Source organism: Coregonus lavaretus (assembly GCF_964263955.1).
Source record: "Coregonus lavaretus genome assembly, chromosome: 13".
NCBI classification, from domain to species: Eukaryota; Metazoa; Chordata; class Actinopteri; order Salmoniformes; family Salmonidae; genus Coregonus; species Coregonus lavaretus.
In genome coordinates this window covers 12,213,416-12,228,195 of record NC_140000.1, presented here as the reverse complement: position 1 = coordinate 12,228,195, position 14,780 = coordinate 12,213,416, and the positions used below count along the sequence as shown (strand labels likewise).

The 14,780-nt window shown below is 42.5% G+C and overlaps 2 protein-coding genes across 2 annotated transcripts in view; both read left to right on the top strand.

The window, feature by feature from the left end:
- Positions 1–14,780, top strand: part of LOC311139364 (sperm acrosome membrane-associated protein 6-like) — a gene marked incomplete at its 5' end in the record, with an annotated part of 1,014,348 nt that overhangs the window by 921,628 nt on the left and 77,940 nt on the right. The gene's annotated exons all lie outside the window — the stretch shown is intronic.
- On the top strand, positions 6,325–10,575 carry LOC311139643 (uncharacterized protein; the record flags this gene model as incomplete). Its single annotated transcript, XM_084174554.1, has 1 exon — positions 6,325–10,575. One exon carries the CDS (start codon positions 6,325–6,327, stop codon positions 9,250–9,252), a length of 2,928 nt encoding a protein of 975 aa, XP_084030680.1. The 3' UTR covers positions 9,253–10,575.

The window sequence follows — 14,780 nt, the reverse complement described above, 5'->3', positions numbered from 1 at the left end:
CTTCATGCAATGAAAATACAATCTGCTGCTGTTGTTACTTTTCTTCTGCATAATTGTGTTTTCACTGTCCAGGCTGTAAGTAGTTTTAGAGTATATGAAACGTATAAAAGAAAATATTTGAAAAAATAGTCATGTTTTCTCACACATTTAACTAATATTTGTAAAAATGCAAACAATATTTCCTGGCTGGCACTTTGTCTTTCTGCCTATCATATGGCCTGATGGTATTCAACAAAGAAAAAGAAAAAAACATAATTAAGTCAGTTGTAATTGTAAACCATTAGACTTGATGGTATGCATTTGGAAAATACTCACTCAACAACATAGCATATAGCCTAAGCATTGTGCTTATGCATGTCTCTACTACACAGAGGCATCTCTATGCAGTCTCCGGACAGGCACAGTGGATGTGGATCAGTACAGTCTCATCCGGGGGAAAGACCAACGTTCAGGGCTGGGGAAAGCAGGCAGGGACCCGGGGGGCAGAGGAGGAGACAGGCTACTCTCCAGCATGTGGGAGGGGGGATAATAGGCCATGTCAGGAAGGTGGGACCTGGGGATTCCAGGGCTGGCTGGGGGGCGGTTGAAGTGATAGAAAGGGTGGAGCTGATGACTGTCTAGTGGATAGTGGGTGGGAGCATCACCAAAATGGCACCTTTCAATGTTGTATGGATCTTGCTGCTGTGGCAAGTGTCTGTCTCTGTGTCTTCACCCTCCTTTATAGACTTCCCTTGTAATAGGGCCAGGAGTTTTTCCTGACAACATGACCTGACCAAGAAAAAAATCTGACCCTATTTCTAGCCTAAAACTGCGGCCTGGCTGAGATTTCCCTCTTTAAGGTCACGTGGTCAAGAAAAAGTCAAGGCCCTACTTATATGTGTTTTCATAGTGTGTGATGTCATGATTTATGTTAACCTGTCTGTTTTTACCCAGGGTTCCGTGTGTGATGACTGGGTATAGCCTGCCTGCCTCTCTGCGGACTCTGTCAGATGGCGAGTTTACGGTTTACTCATATGAGGTACTTTATATAGTGTTGCTTTATATCATGATTCAATTAAGTAATGTGTTTATTTGCTTGTCTGAAAATTACCTGATTACCTGAGTTAATAAAACTTCTACCAAAGCTTCTTTTGTCAAAAATGTTATAAATTGATTTGCATTTTAATGAGGGAAATAAGTATTTGACCCCCTCTCAATCAGAAAGATTTCTGGCTCCCAGGTGTCTTTTATACAGGTAACAAACTGAGATTAGGAGCACACTCTTAAAGGGAGTGCTCCTAATCTCAGTTTGTTACCTGTATAAAAAAATAACCTGTCCACAGAAGCAATCAATCAATCAGATTCCAAACTCTCCACCATGGCCAAGACCAAAGAGCTCTCCAAGGATGTCAGGGACAAGATTGTAGACCTACACAAGGCTGGAATGGGCAACAAGACCATCGCCAAGCAGCTTGGTGAGAAGGTGACAACAGTTGGTGCGATTATTCGCAAATGGAAGAAACACAAAAGAACTGTCAATCTCCCTCGGCCTGGGGCTCCATGCAAGATCTCACCTTGTGGAGTTGCAATGATCATGAGAACGGTGAGGAATCAGCCCAGAACTACACGGGTGGATCTTGTCAATGATCTCAAGGCAGCTGGGACCATAGTCACCAAGAAAACAATTGGTAACACACTACGCCGTGAAGGACTGAAATCCTGCAGCGCCTGCAAGGTCCACCTGCTCAAGAAAGCACATATACATGCCCGTCTGAAGTTTGCCAATGAACATCTGAATGATTCAGAGGAGAACTGGGTGAAAGTGTTGTGGTCAGATGAGACCAAAATGGAGCTCTTTGGCATCAACTCAACTCGCCGTGTTTGGAGGAGGAGGAATGCTGCCTATGACCCCAAGAACACCATCCCCACTGTCAAACATGGAGGTGGAAACATTATGCTTTGAGGGTGTTTTTCTGCTAATGGGACAGGACAACTTCACCGCATCAAAGGGACGATGGACGGGGCCATGTACCGTCAAATCTTGGGTGAGAACCTCCTTCCCTCAGCCAGGGCATTGAAAATGGGTCGTGGATGGGTATTCCAGCATGACAATGAGCCAAAACACACGGCCAAGGCAACAAAAGAGTGGCTCAAGAAGAAGCACATTAAGGTCCTGGAGTGTCCTAGCCAGTCTCCAGACCTTAATCCCATAGAAAATCTGTGGAGGGAGCTGAAGGTTCGAGTTGCCAAACGTCAGCCTCGAAACCTTAATGACTTGGAGAAGATCTGCAAAGAGGAGTGGGACAAAATCCCTCCCGAGATGTGTGCAAACCTGGTGGCCAACTACAAGAAACGTCTGACTTCTGTGATTGCCAACAAGGGTTTTGCCACCAAGTACTAAGTCATGTTTTGCAGAGGGGTCAAATACTTATTTCCCTCATTAAAATGCAAATCAATGTATAACATTTTTGACATGCGTTTTTCTGGATTTTGTTGTTGTTATTCTGTCTCTCACTGTTCAAATCAACCTACCATTAAAATTATAGACTGATCATTTCTTTGTCAGTGGGCAAACGTACAAAATCAGCAGGGGATCAAATACTTTTTTCCCCTCACTGTATGTTAATTTTTTTAGAAATACAATGACAAACAAAAACATAAAAACAACTTTGAATTGTCATATAACTGGTGATCAGGAACACCTTTCCTTTTTATATGAAATCAGGCCCATCCCTCTTGACGTGTTATTCGGTTCTACTTATCAGTAAAATATTGAGACCACCCACTTTCTTTTGCAATCAATCCTTCTAGTGTTTAATATTGTTTGACAGTTATTTTGAAAGAATTCAACAAACAAATATTTGTTTTCTGAGTTTAAAAAATGAAAACTTTTCCCCAGCAGAATAAAGAGATTGTATATTGTGTTTGGCACATTGTTGACTGGGGTCCCTGGGTTTTCCTCTACCATGCCATGTACATGAGGAACAGTAAATGCAGAACAACTTTCATTTGATTGTGTCCCATGACTCCATGTCTGTTGTCCCTTTTCTTCCTCTTTCTGTACAACCAAAGCGAGGCAGTCATTAAACAGGGATTAAGAGACAAGCTCTCATAATGTAGCAGGAAGGACACAATACAGACAACATGATGAAGCCCCCAGAACAGAGGTAAGGCTGGACTCGAGGCTTTTAATTAAAGATCAAATGGGACTTCAGATATGATTTCCCTTTATTTTAATGTGATTTGTAAAATAACTCTTGAAACGTGTTTGATAACCCATTATTAAATTATGATATGATGGATTATGATATTAAATGAAAGCTGTAGAATATGCTATGGATTATGAGTGAAATGAAATTTAACAACTAATTTGTCAGATTATGAAAATTGCTGCATGCAGCAGTACAAAAGTCAATGCTTTGATTTTTCAGTGGTTGAGGATCTTTCTATAAACTAGGGTACCAGTGAGGATTTCCTATGATAGACAACTTGTTACAGCTGTTGATAAGTCATTGATAATAATCTGCAAATGTTTTTCAAGTCATTACATTAAGATAAGGGGGAACAGCTATATTGAATAAAATTCACGACTTGATTTAAAACCTTTCACATGGTTGGTGTATTGACAGAAGTGTCCAAAATCGTGTGACATAAAACATAACTTTTCTGTCCTTACATTTATGGCAGTGTAAGTTGTTATATCATATATTAAGCATTAATCAGTTAGACATTGAACTTGAACCCTGTAATAATCCTGGATCTAGCTGTCCGTCAGTTTTTTGTATAGCGATCTCAGAAATGCAGTGTAACTACTTAACATTTCGTGTGTCCTTATGTTATGGGGTGAAGACAGTTTTCACTGGCACACAAATCCTCCCCCAAAATTCTGTGATTGCAAAATAGAATTCTTCTAACCGAAAGATTCACCTTACCTTGATAGTAAAAACCTAAATCGATACGGCCATTAACGTGGTTATTCAATAATTGGACGCCATTTGCAGTGGTGGAAAAAGTACCCAATTGCCATACTTGAGTAAAAGTAAAGATACCTTAATAGAAAATGACTCAAGTGAAAGTGAAAGTCACCCAGTAAACTACTACTTGAGTAAAAGTCTAAAAGTGTTTGGTTTCAACAGTAAATGTAATTGCAAAAATATACTTAAGTATAAAAAGTAATTACTTATATTAAGCAAACCAGACAGCACACTCCAACACTCAGACATAATTTACAAATGAAGCATTTGTGTTTAGTGAGTCCGTCAGATCAGAAGCAATAGGCTAGACCAGGGATGTTTTCTTGATAAGTGCGTGAATTGGACAATTTTCCTGTCCTGCTAAGCATTCAAAATGTAATGAGTACTTTTGGGTGTCAGGGAAAATGTATGGAGTAAAAAGTACATTATTTTCTTTAGGAATGTAGTGAAGTAAAAGCAAAAGTTGTCAAAAATATAAATAGTAAAGTAAAGTACAGACACCCAAAATATCTACTTAAGTAGTACTTTAAAGTATTTTTACTTAAGTACTTCACATCACTGGCCATTTGGTATCTAGCTGTTTAATTAGCCTACACTTTGATATTTTCCCACAAATTTCTGAATGATAGCGCATGCGGTGTTCACGAGTTATGTCCAGAATATTTGTCTCCTTCGTTACGCAGGTGAAGATAGTTGTGCCTAGATCCATGCTGGATCTAATATTCCTAGCGAATTGATGTTGATCATCTGTTGTTGTCTGCTTGATTTACAGCAGGTTCTCCTTAGATTTAATTGAGAAAGAATGACGTTTTTGTGCCTCGGATTGGACACAGTCTAATGCGCAACTGTGTACGACAGACTATAATATAAACACAACATGTAAAGTGTTGGTCCCAACATAAACACAAAAAACGTATCTCTCTCAAATTGTGTGCACAAATTTGTTTACATCCCTGTTAGTGAGCATTTCTCCTCTGCCAAGATAATCCATCCACCTGACAGGTGTGGCATATCAAGAAGCTGATTAAACAGCATGATCATTACACAGGTGCACCTTGTGCTGGGGACAATAAAAGACCACACGTTTTGAGGGAGTGTGCTGAGGAGTATTTCTGTCTGTAATAAAGCCCTTTTGTGGGGAAGAAACTCATTCTGATTTTCTGGGCCTGGCTCCCCAGTGGGTGGGCCTGGCTGCCAAGTGGGTGTGCCTGGCTGACAAGTGGGTGGGCCTATGCCCAGTCATGTGAAATCCATAGATTAGGGCCTAATTTATTTATTTCAATTGATTGATTTGATCCCAATGTCACACATGGGCCCCATTATTTACATTTTTACATTTTAGTCATTTAGCAGATGCTATTATCCAGAGCGACTTACAGTTAGTATTATTTATAGAAAGACCCTTGAACAGCATTCATACCTATGATACGAGGATGCTGTATGATACATTTATTGATCTGGATTGTGGTCAAACTTAATTAAGTGCCATTCAAGATATAAACTGAAATTACAGTTCAAATTGTAGTACTATTCATACTTTCAAGGATGCAAGTATAATGATTGCACTTGATTTTAGTTAAATTATTACATTTAAATGATGTAATTGGAATTTCAATTTACTTCACGAATTGACTGAAGTGAAATCTTTTTAAACACTATGTACACTATAATTACACAAACTATATTTACACGATACACTATAATTACATGCCACAGAATTGTGGCAGTCTTGTGCAGTGGTTAGCCCCCAAGACGCTGGGCCACATTTACCCCTGGCGATGTGGATACAATGGCCTCTTAACCCGTCCTCTCTGTATCAGCCTCCCCTCCACATTTCCGACTATCATTGTCCATAAAACAATAAAAAAAAAAGATTTCAAAACCAAACTGTGAACTTTGTCCAACTAATAAGACCCCATTAGGAGATGGCAGATGTGAGGTTGAGTTGTATCATATGGTGAATGAAAGTACCTCATGGAAAAGAGGAACCTGAAAGCCACGAGAACTGAGACATGTGTTAATTAACAATGGCACAGTTCTTTTTTTGTTTTCCAATGAAGTCACTGAGAAATGTATTGTAAAGTCGCTAAAATGTGTTTTTCCTTTCTCCCATTTAGCTGGCTTTCTTATCAGCATGCTCAACCATGGAGGATAAAGGAATATAATTCAGGATGATTATCACAGCCATACAACTCATTTGAAGAAAGAAAATCAACAGCTTTATTTCCCAATGAAAACATTTCCTGGAACTTAAAATGAACGTACTATAATTTTAAAGGCCAAGATTCTCCTTGGAAAGAGTTCAGAACCATTGGACTAGATGTAAAACATTACTCACCTTATTCCTTTCATGCTGCACATGTCAGACAACATGGGCGGGCAAAAAAATAAAATATTGGTATCAGTGGCAATTGTCCTTCACATTGCCCAGATCACTGTTGGCTATAGCTTCAGGAATTGCACTGAGGATCCAACCTCAAACCACACAAAATTCCTTTGCATCCGTCACCAGGCAAAGAACATTTCTACCATTGTAGGTGACCTGCCACCCTATGCCACCACGGTTATAATCTCCATAAACCTGATAAAACACATACCCGACAATACATTTGTTCACCTTCCTAACCTCAGGATGCTTCAGATTGACAATAACCATCTGGAGACCATAGACAACCAGGCGTTTCAAAATATGAGCCAACTGAAGAGCCTAAACCTGTCCTTGAACAAAATATCACATCTCAGCTCCTCTGTGTTTCAAGACCTCAAAAACCTTGTCAACCTGTCACTAAATAATAACTCACTGATATGGCTCCCTCCAGGTATTTTCTCCTCGCTCTCCAATCTGGATGCCCTCATGTTACGGCAGAACTACCTGAACAACTTCTCTGCAGTGGCAGAATCTGTGACTCACTTACCGAAGCTGACAAAACTAGACCTGTGCAATAACTATCTAACGTCCCTCCAGCATTCTAACCATACAGACCTACCGGAGTCCCTCACCACCCTCTATCTCTGTAAAAACAAACTGGTCACTTTAGAATGTAAGTGGGGCTTCCTCAGCCATATACTACTGCTGGATCTCTCCTACAATGACCAGCTCCCTTCAAGGGCTTTCCAAGGAGTGGACTTGCGGAAGCTAAACTACATGCGTTTGCGTTCAACCAATGTCACAGTGCCAGAGCTTTTGAATGTCAGCAATGTTAGAGCTGGGAACATAGACTTCTCTGGTATGGGGTTGAAGACTCACAATCTGCTCATGGAGTTATGCCACCTTTTGAGTACAAAGGTCAAATTTGTTGAAAAGCTGAGTCTGGGAAGCAATGGGATTCTTTCATTGCGAAAGAACACACTTTCCAACTGTCCACCAATCCGAGGTTTATTGGACCTTTCCTTCAACCAGTTGAGGAAGGTAAGATGCCTCCACTTTCTCAAAGGACAGGATCAAATCAAAAACTTCACAGCAGAGAAAAACCACCTCACCTCCCTAATGTCCTGCAACAGACAGAATCTCTCTTTTCCGAATCTGACAGATCTGAGCTACCGTTACAATCGCATACTCAATGTCAACTCTTTTGCTTTCCACCACACACCAAATGTGAAGACCCTACAACTCAACATAAACATAATCGCCTATCTTGACCATAAGGCTTTCAGTGGGCTGACGAGTCTTGTCACACTGCGTCTGGACAATAACCTCCTGACCGATCTGTACAACGATAGCTTTGAAGATCTGCAGAGCCTGGAAATACTTAACCTACGTAACAATCAGATAGCTGTTATTTTCAACAAGACATTCCATTCACTCAAATACCTGCACATTTTGGATCTTGGAGGGAACAAAATCACTCATTTTCAAGAGTCAGCCTTTGTGGGGCTCGATAACCTGGCCAATTTTTACCTCGATGGAAACAATCTCAAACAGATTGACAGCGCCAAGTTTAAACCATTCCATGCCACACTTGAAGTGCTTGATCTACATGGGAATCAGGTTAGCTTCTCCTCTAAACGTACCAACTCTCCTTTTGTGAATCTAACCAAACTTCGCAACCTCAAACTAGATGCGCAGATGCCCCACGGCCTGAACGTTTTGCCTCATGCCTTTTTCCGTGGCCTCAGCTCCCTCCAATCGCTCTACCTCACCGACAATCACATCTTTAGCTTCGCAGCAGACACTTTTGACGATCTGACCAACTTGACTTTCCTCTCCTTGGACAACTCCTGTGCCGGGGTGATGCAGCTGCATCCGGGCGTCTTCAAAAACCTGCGGAAGTTGAGCAAGCTCAGTGCAAGGAACATGGGCATTCAGTCCTTCTCAAATGAGGTTTTCGGGAATCTGACAGAGCTGCAGATCTTGCTTCTCAACCAAAACGTAATGCAAACCTTAGATGTGAATGTGCTGGAGGCTCTCCCCAAACTGCGCTACCTGGACCTGCGCAACATTCCTCTTAGCTGCACCTGCCTCAACAGCGACCTGCAGAACTGGACTTTGACAAACCAGAGAGTCCAGTTAGTCTTACTATACAGTCTACAGTGCCAAGATAAAAAACTCCCCAAAAACTTCTACAACTTCGACACCAATGTTTGCTATCTGGACCTGGGAGAGTACCTTTTTGCCACCACAACCACTGTGATTTTACTGCTGACTATAATACCACTTCTCTACAACAAGCTGTATTGGAAACTGAAGTACAGTTATTATGTGTTCCGCTCCTGGTTCGGCCAACACTGGCGCAGGCTGAGGGAGAAAGAGGAGCACTGCAAATATGACGCTTTCATCTCCTATAACTCAGCGGACGAGCCTTGGGTACTAGACCAGCTACTTCCCAACCTGGAGGGCAATGGAGCCTCCTTCCGGCTGTGCCTGCACCACCGTGACTTTGAGCTGGGCCGCAACATCGTGGACAACATAGTCTCGTCCGTGTACAGCAGCCGCAAGACCATCTGCGTGGTTAGTAGGCACTTCCTGCGCAGCGAGTGGTGCTCCCTGGAGATCCAGCTGGCCAGCTACAGGCTCTTCCACGAGCTCCGGGACGTGCTCCTGCTAATCTTCCTGGAGCCCATCCCTGAAAGGCAGCTGTCGGCTTACCACCGTATGAGAAAGGTCATGTTGAAGAAGACCTACCTGCAGTGGCCGGGGTCAGACTGCACCGACCCGGTCAAAGCCCAGGAACTGTTTTGGAATCATCTGAGGAGGGCGCTGAGGAACGGGAGCAGCAGGTTTGAAGAGGAGGATGAGGGGAGTGAGGATTACTTCAATCAGCCACCGACGGATGATGATAAATATTATTTAATGCCTTAAGGAAACGGTTAGAGGACACGCTTTGCCCTGGCAGCAGCCTGATTCCTGGATATGAAACAAAGTTAAATGTAGTAAAAGTACAGAGATTATGCACATCCACACACATACACAGAGAGAGGAACTGAATATCTTGTAAATGTGCCCTCAGTACCATGATGTTCTACTTGCTTGAAATACAGCATTGTTTATGCTTTGATCGATTGCAATAATAAGCTAGTCATAATTTGTTTGCTTTTGTAATTTGCTCTCATGGCAAACAAATGTAATCCTGTTGTGATCCTGTTGTGTTCAGTACTAAATAATATTGTAATACTGTATATACATTTAAAATATGCAGAGGGAAAGGAAATGGACATGGGAAATAAGACGATCAGACGTACCATGACAAATCATGTTGCAAAGTTAATTTAAATATTCTATAATACTTCTTGTTGGTAAATTTCACTGTCTCAAAACATAATACACCGACAGATGAGACCTATTACTTAATGACTTAAGGAAAGGGTTAGAGGACACACTTTACCCTGGCAGCAGCCTGATTCCAGGATCTGAAACAAAGCTCAATGTCGTAAAAGTACAGAAACTATGCACACACACAGACACAAACAAAGACAGAGAGAGGAACTGAATCTCTTGTAAATGTGCCCTCTGTGCCATGATGTTCTACTTGCTTGAAATCCAGCAATGCCTATGCTTTGATTGATTGCTATACTAAGCTTAATTAATATTTTTTGGGCTTTTGTAATTTGCTCGAGGAAAAAAACTAATTTCATCCTGTTGTGTTCAGTACTAAATAATATTGTAATACTGTATGTACATTTAAAAGATGCAAAACGTAAATGGGAAATAAGATGATCAGCCATAACCTGACAAATCATGTTGCAAAGTTAATTAAAATATTATTTAAGTATACTCCTTGTTGGTAAATATCACCATCTCAATCAGTAGTACACAAACTAAAACACAAGTAAATGAATGATCAATTATTCGATTTTAATATAAGACACAGTGAGTGACTATGTATTGTATTTTACTCACAGGTTTCATTTTATTCAGTCCAATTGTATACTCCTTGTGTCCTCTCTCCTTTTCAAAACCAATAGGAGAAAAATGTCAGCGGGGAGGGACCTCTTGCTTTCTCATCCAATGGGTTTTGAGAAGGAGACGAGGCGAGAGGCGGCGAGGAATGTGCAATTGGGATCTACCCATGGACAGCAGAAAATCCTCTACATAATGTATTCATGCTGATTCATGTCTTCGATCATCTGTGCTAAAGCATTCTGCTTGTCAAAAATAATAAAGTATACTTTGTGTAGGCCCAGTGGCCCCAAAAAAACAAGGGCCACATTTGTAGATATTTTGTGCTGCCATAGTTGACTAGTCCACTGTAGCTGTCTGTAAACAACATACTGCATAAGTTCTGCAATGTATTTTCTCTTACAGTGCTTCTGTATGTTTTTGCATGCACACGTTTCAATTAGAAGTATTCATGCAATTAAAAAATACAATCTGCTACAGTTGTTACTTTTCCACGGCATACTTGTGTTTTTACTGTCCAGGCTGTAAGTAGTTTTAGAGTATGTGAAACATATGAAATAAAATATCAAAAAAAAAATAGTCATGTTTTCTCATACATTTAACTAATATTTGATAAAATACAAACAATATTTTCTGGCTGGCACTTTGTCTTTCTGCCTATCATATGACGGTATTCAACAAAGAAGAAAAAAAACATCAAGTCAGTTGTAATTGTAAACAATTATGGTATGCATTTGGAAAATACTCACTCAACAACATAGCATATAGCCTAAGCTTTGTGCTTATGCATGTCTCTACTACACAGAGGCATCTCTATGCAGTCTCTGGACAGGCACAGTGGATGTGGATCAGTACAGTCTCATCCGGGGGAAAGACCAGCGTTCAGGGCTGGGGAAAGCAGGCAGGGACCCGGGGGGCAGAGGAGGAGACAGGCTACTCTCCAGCATGTGGGAGGGGGGATAATAGGCCATGTCAGGAAGGTGGGACCTGGGGATTCCAGGGCTGGCTGGGGGGCGGTTAAAGTGATAGAAAGGGTGGAGCTGATGACTGTCTAGTGGATAGTGGGTGGGAGCAGAAAAGGATGAGGAAGCACCACCAAAATGGCGCCTTTCAATGTTGTATGGATCTTGCTGCTGTGGCAAGTGTCTGTCTCTGTGTCCCTCTAGTGGCCCTGTGGGATACTGCGGCCTACTCTTCTCATGATAGAAAGGCCCACGGCTTCTCTCTCTCACAGTGTCTGTCTGGTTTAGATAACTAAAATCTGGGTCATACCTCCAGTTCTCAAAGTGGTCCACCCTGGTTGACTCTCTCGTACTTCCTCTGTCAGATCCGTCATCCCAGGGCTGAGGCAGACCGGATTGAGCTGCCCAAGGTGAGGCAGGAGGGGGGGAAAAGATGTGGTGGCATGAGGGGGAACCAGAGGGCTGGAGGTTCATGAGGAAGTGCGAGGAGGAAGGGGGCCTCAGTAGCTCCCCGATCAGTTCCCCAACCTGCTCCACACTAGGGTTGGGGTTCCATGCAGCAGCCTAAAGAGATGCAAGTGAGGCAGCAATTGGTTTGTTATCATACAGTTTATCTAAGTATTGCAAAGAAGACTGTCATTTAGAACATTCTGTGACAATTTCACTAACAAAATGTATTGTAGCATTATAGTAGCACATTCTATTGCTATTTTGTTTAGGAATTCCTATCACAATAACCCTACAATTACCAATTATATATTAGATGTACATTCACCATTTTAATTTACTATTAGGCTATATGTCTGATGATGACTGATAGCCCAATGTTTTATGCTCGTACCGTGTCCAGGCTGTGCTGCGGCCCACTGAGGGGCTGAGGAGGGGTCACTCTGTTGGGGCATAGCTGCTTCCTCCTCCTCTTGTTGGGGGCTGACCTCTGGGAGTCCAGGCACGGCTGCTCCACCATGCTCTCTCCAAAACCATCATCCAATGGAGCTGTGATAGGAACAAGACATAGTTGAAAAATCCCTCATACAGCTAAACTACACCACTGAAGACATTTTCAAAGTCCCCACCTTGGTGTACAATACTATCGATATCCAAATGCAGTTAGGCTACAATAAAACATTCGACAAATAATATGGATAGGCCTACATTTCAATCAATATGATATGATTAGTTACAGTATGATTATACGATCAAGAGTAGAGGATGCCATTTCTTATTGTGGTCCTCAACCCAACACTCACAACCGCAATCACATTACAGGTCCTCTGTAGCTCAATTGGTAGAGCATGGTGCTTGTAACGCCAGGGTAGTGGGTTCGATCCCCGGGACCACCCATACGTAAAAATGTATGCGCACATGACTGTAAGTCGCTTTGGATAAAAGCGTCTGCTAAATGGCATATTATTATAATATACCGTACCTGCAGGCCAGCCTCCATCTGCATCCACGCCGGCCAGGATCGTGCTCTGCCCCTGGCCAGCCCTGGTTGTGGTGGGTCCTGTACCGAAGCAGAGACGTCGCTGCACGCTGAGGAGGTTCTCCTGCAGCTGGGGTCCATGCCTCTCCTGTAGGGCCTGCAGCAGCACCTCCCTGCTTTCCGCCACCAGGTGTCTCCTGCGGAGAAGCGGCAGCTGCAGAGACCTGCACAGACGCGCGGCTACCACACTGACAGGGTTGGGGACAGTTTGTTGCGTCTGGTTGTCTGAGCTCTCACTGCTTCCACCTCTTGCTGGGAAGGAAGACACTGTGATGTTTGGACTGGGCCTGAATGGCTGTGTGTGTGGGAGAATAGGTTCATGGTTTTTGGGGGTCTGCTCCAAGGTGAGGACAGTAGGCTTAACCTTGGCCCTTGTGTAAGGTGGTCTCTCATTTTCATTCTTTCCACTGGGTGACATCACTGTTTCACATACTACAGGCCTCGGCCACTTGCTTTTGGTTCGTACCACACTTGAGGGACTCTCTGTGGATGAGAGGGTAACTACGTCACCCTCTGATGATGTCAGACCGCTGTGATGTGTCTGTCTCTGTTCTGGTGTGATACCAGACTCCTGGCTGTTAGAGTGACTGGCTACATTCTCCTCCTGACAAACCTGAATAGATGTGAATTTTCTTCGTAAATCCTCCTGTGTATCCCTGTGAGAACACTTAAAAAGTCTACTTTCTGAATTAGACTTACACTCATCACGCTTGTGGACTGTAGTACTACTCTTTGCTACTACTCTTTCTACTCTCCCTTTATCTGGAGCCTCCTCATCATTGTTAGAAACAGCAACTTCAGCCACATCTGAATCAGGCACAGGAGAGGAGAAAGGAAGGGAAGAGGAGGGTGGAAGGGGAGGAAGAGTAGCAGTGGTCTTGCCTCGCCCTCCGTGCTGCCCAAACTTCTCCAACTTCTTCTGTTCACTCAGCAGGCGCTCAATGTCAATGGACTTCACCTCGTGATTGAACAGGCCATGGTGGCCGATGAGGCGGTTGATTGTGATGATGCTGTGCTCTTGCCCAGCGGGGAAGACTCGGGCGAATGGGGCATCTCTCCGTGGAGGAGGGCGAGAGCTGCTTTGGCAGCAACCATGACAGTGGTCCTTTTCTTTGCCGCTTTGGTGCTGGTTGTGGTGGTGGGATCTGCATTTAGATCCTCCTCTGTTTACCTGGCTCCTCTCCTTGCGTGTTTTCAGTCGTTTGGTCTTGTTCGTCTGGCTGTTTTGTGCTTCTGTGTTCTTGGTATGACTTGAAGAGCAGCAGTGTGGAGTGAATCTGTTGGTTGGGCTACAGGTTTTATCTGTAGACTTTAAGTGCTTGCTAAAAACATGCAGGACATTCTGCTTGTCTGTTAAGGCTCTGCCATGTAGATGGCTCATCATGAGGTGGAATGCTAGGTGCACAGAAAATACAGATAAAAAAAATAAAAAATCTATATGACTGTTGGGTCACATGCAGAAGTCTTATTTGAAAACAGAATACTTATCAATAACACACATTAATGAAACCTGAAACATTAGCTACACTGTCAGAAAAACTCCAGCTAGCAAACCTAGCAACTGTAGCTAGATCTAGCCAACAACTATCATCAAGCTACCAATAAGCAAGACAAGGACAAAACTTTTCACAATAGCAAAAACAGGAGTCTTGAATCAGCACACATGAGCAAAATAATGTTAAATTGATTAACTAGTTACTAGCTAGCGTACATTAACTAACATTAGTAAACAAACAGCAGTCACTCACCAGCTAATTGTTTTTCTGTATAAATTAGGCACACCTGCAGGAAATCAAGGCGAATTCAAAATAAAACAAATAAAGACACCCTATTACAGTGTTGCATTTACCAGTGATAATATGTAAAGTTAACTAGCAAGCCTCAGAAAACGTGTAATCTACAACGTCGCAAACTATCCAAAAATGGAAGTTGAGGTAAACACCTTAACGTTATAGTTTTGCTTTTGAAAATGTTGGGTTGCCCAGCAACGTCCCGGACCGCCAATATCACATTGAAAAAGTGACATGCTAATCAATGAGGCT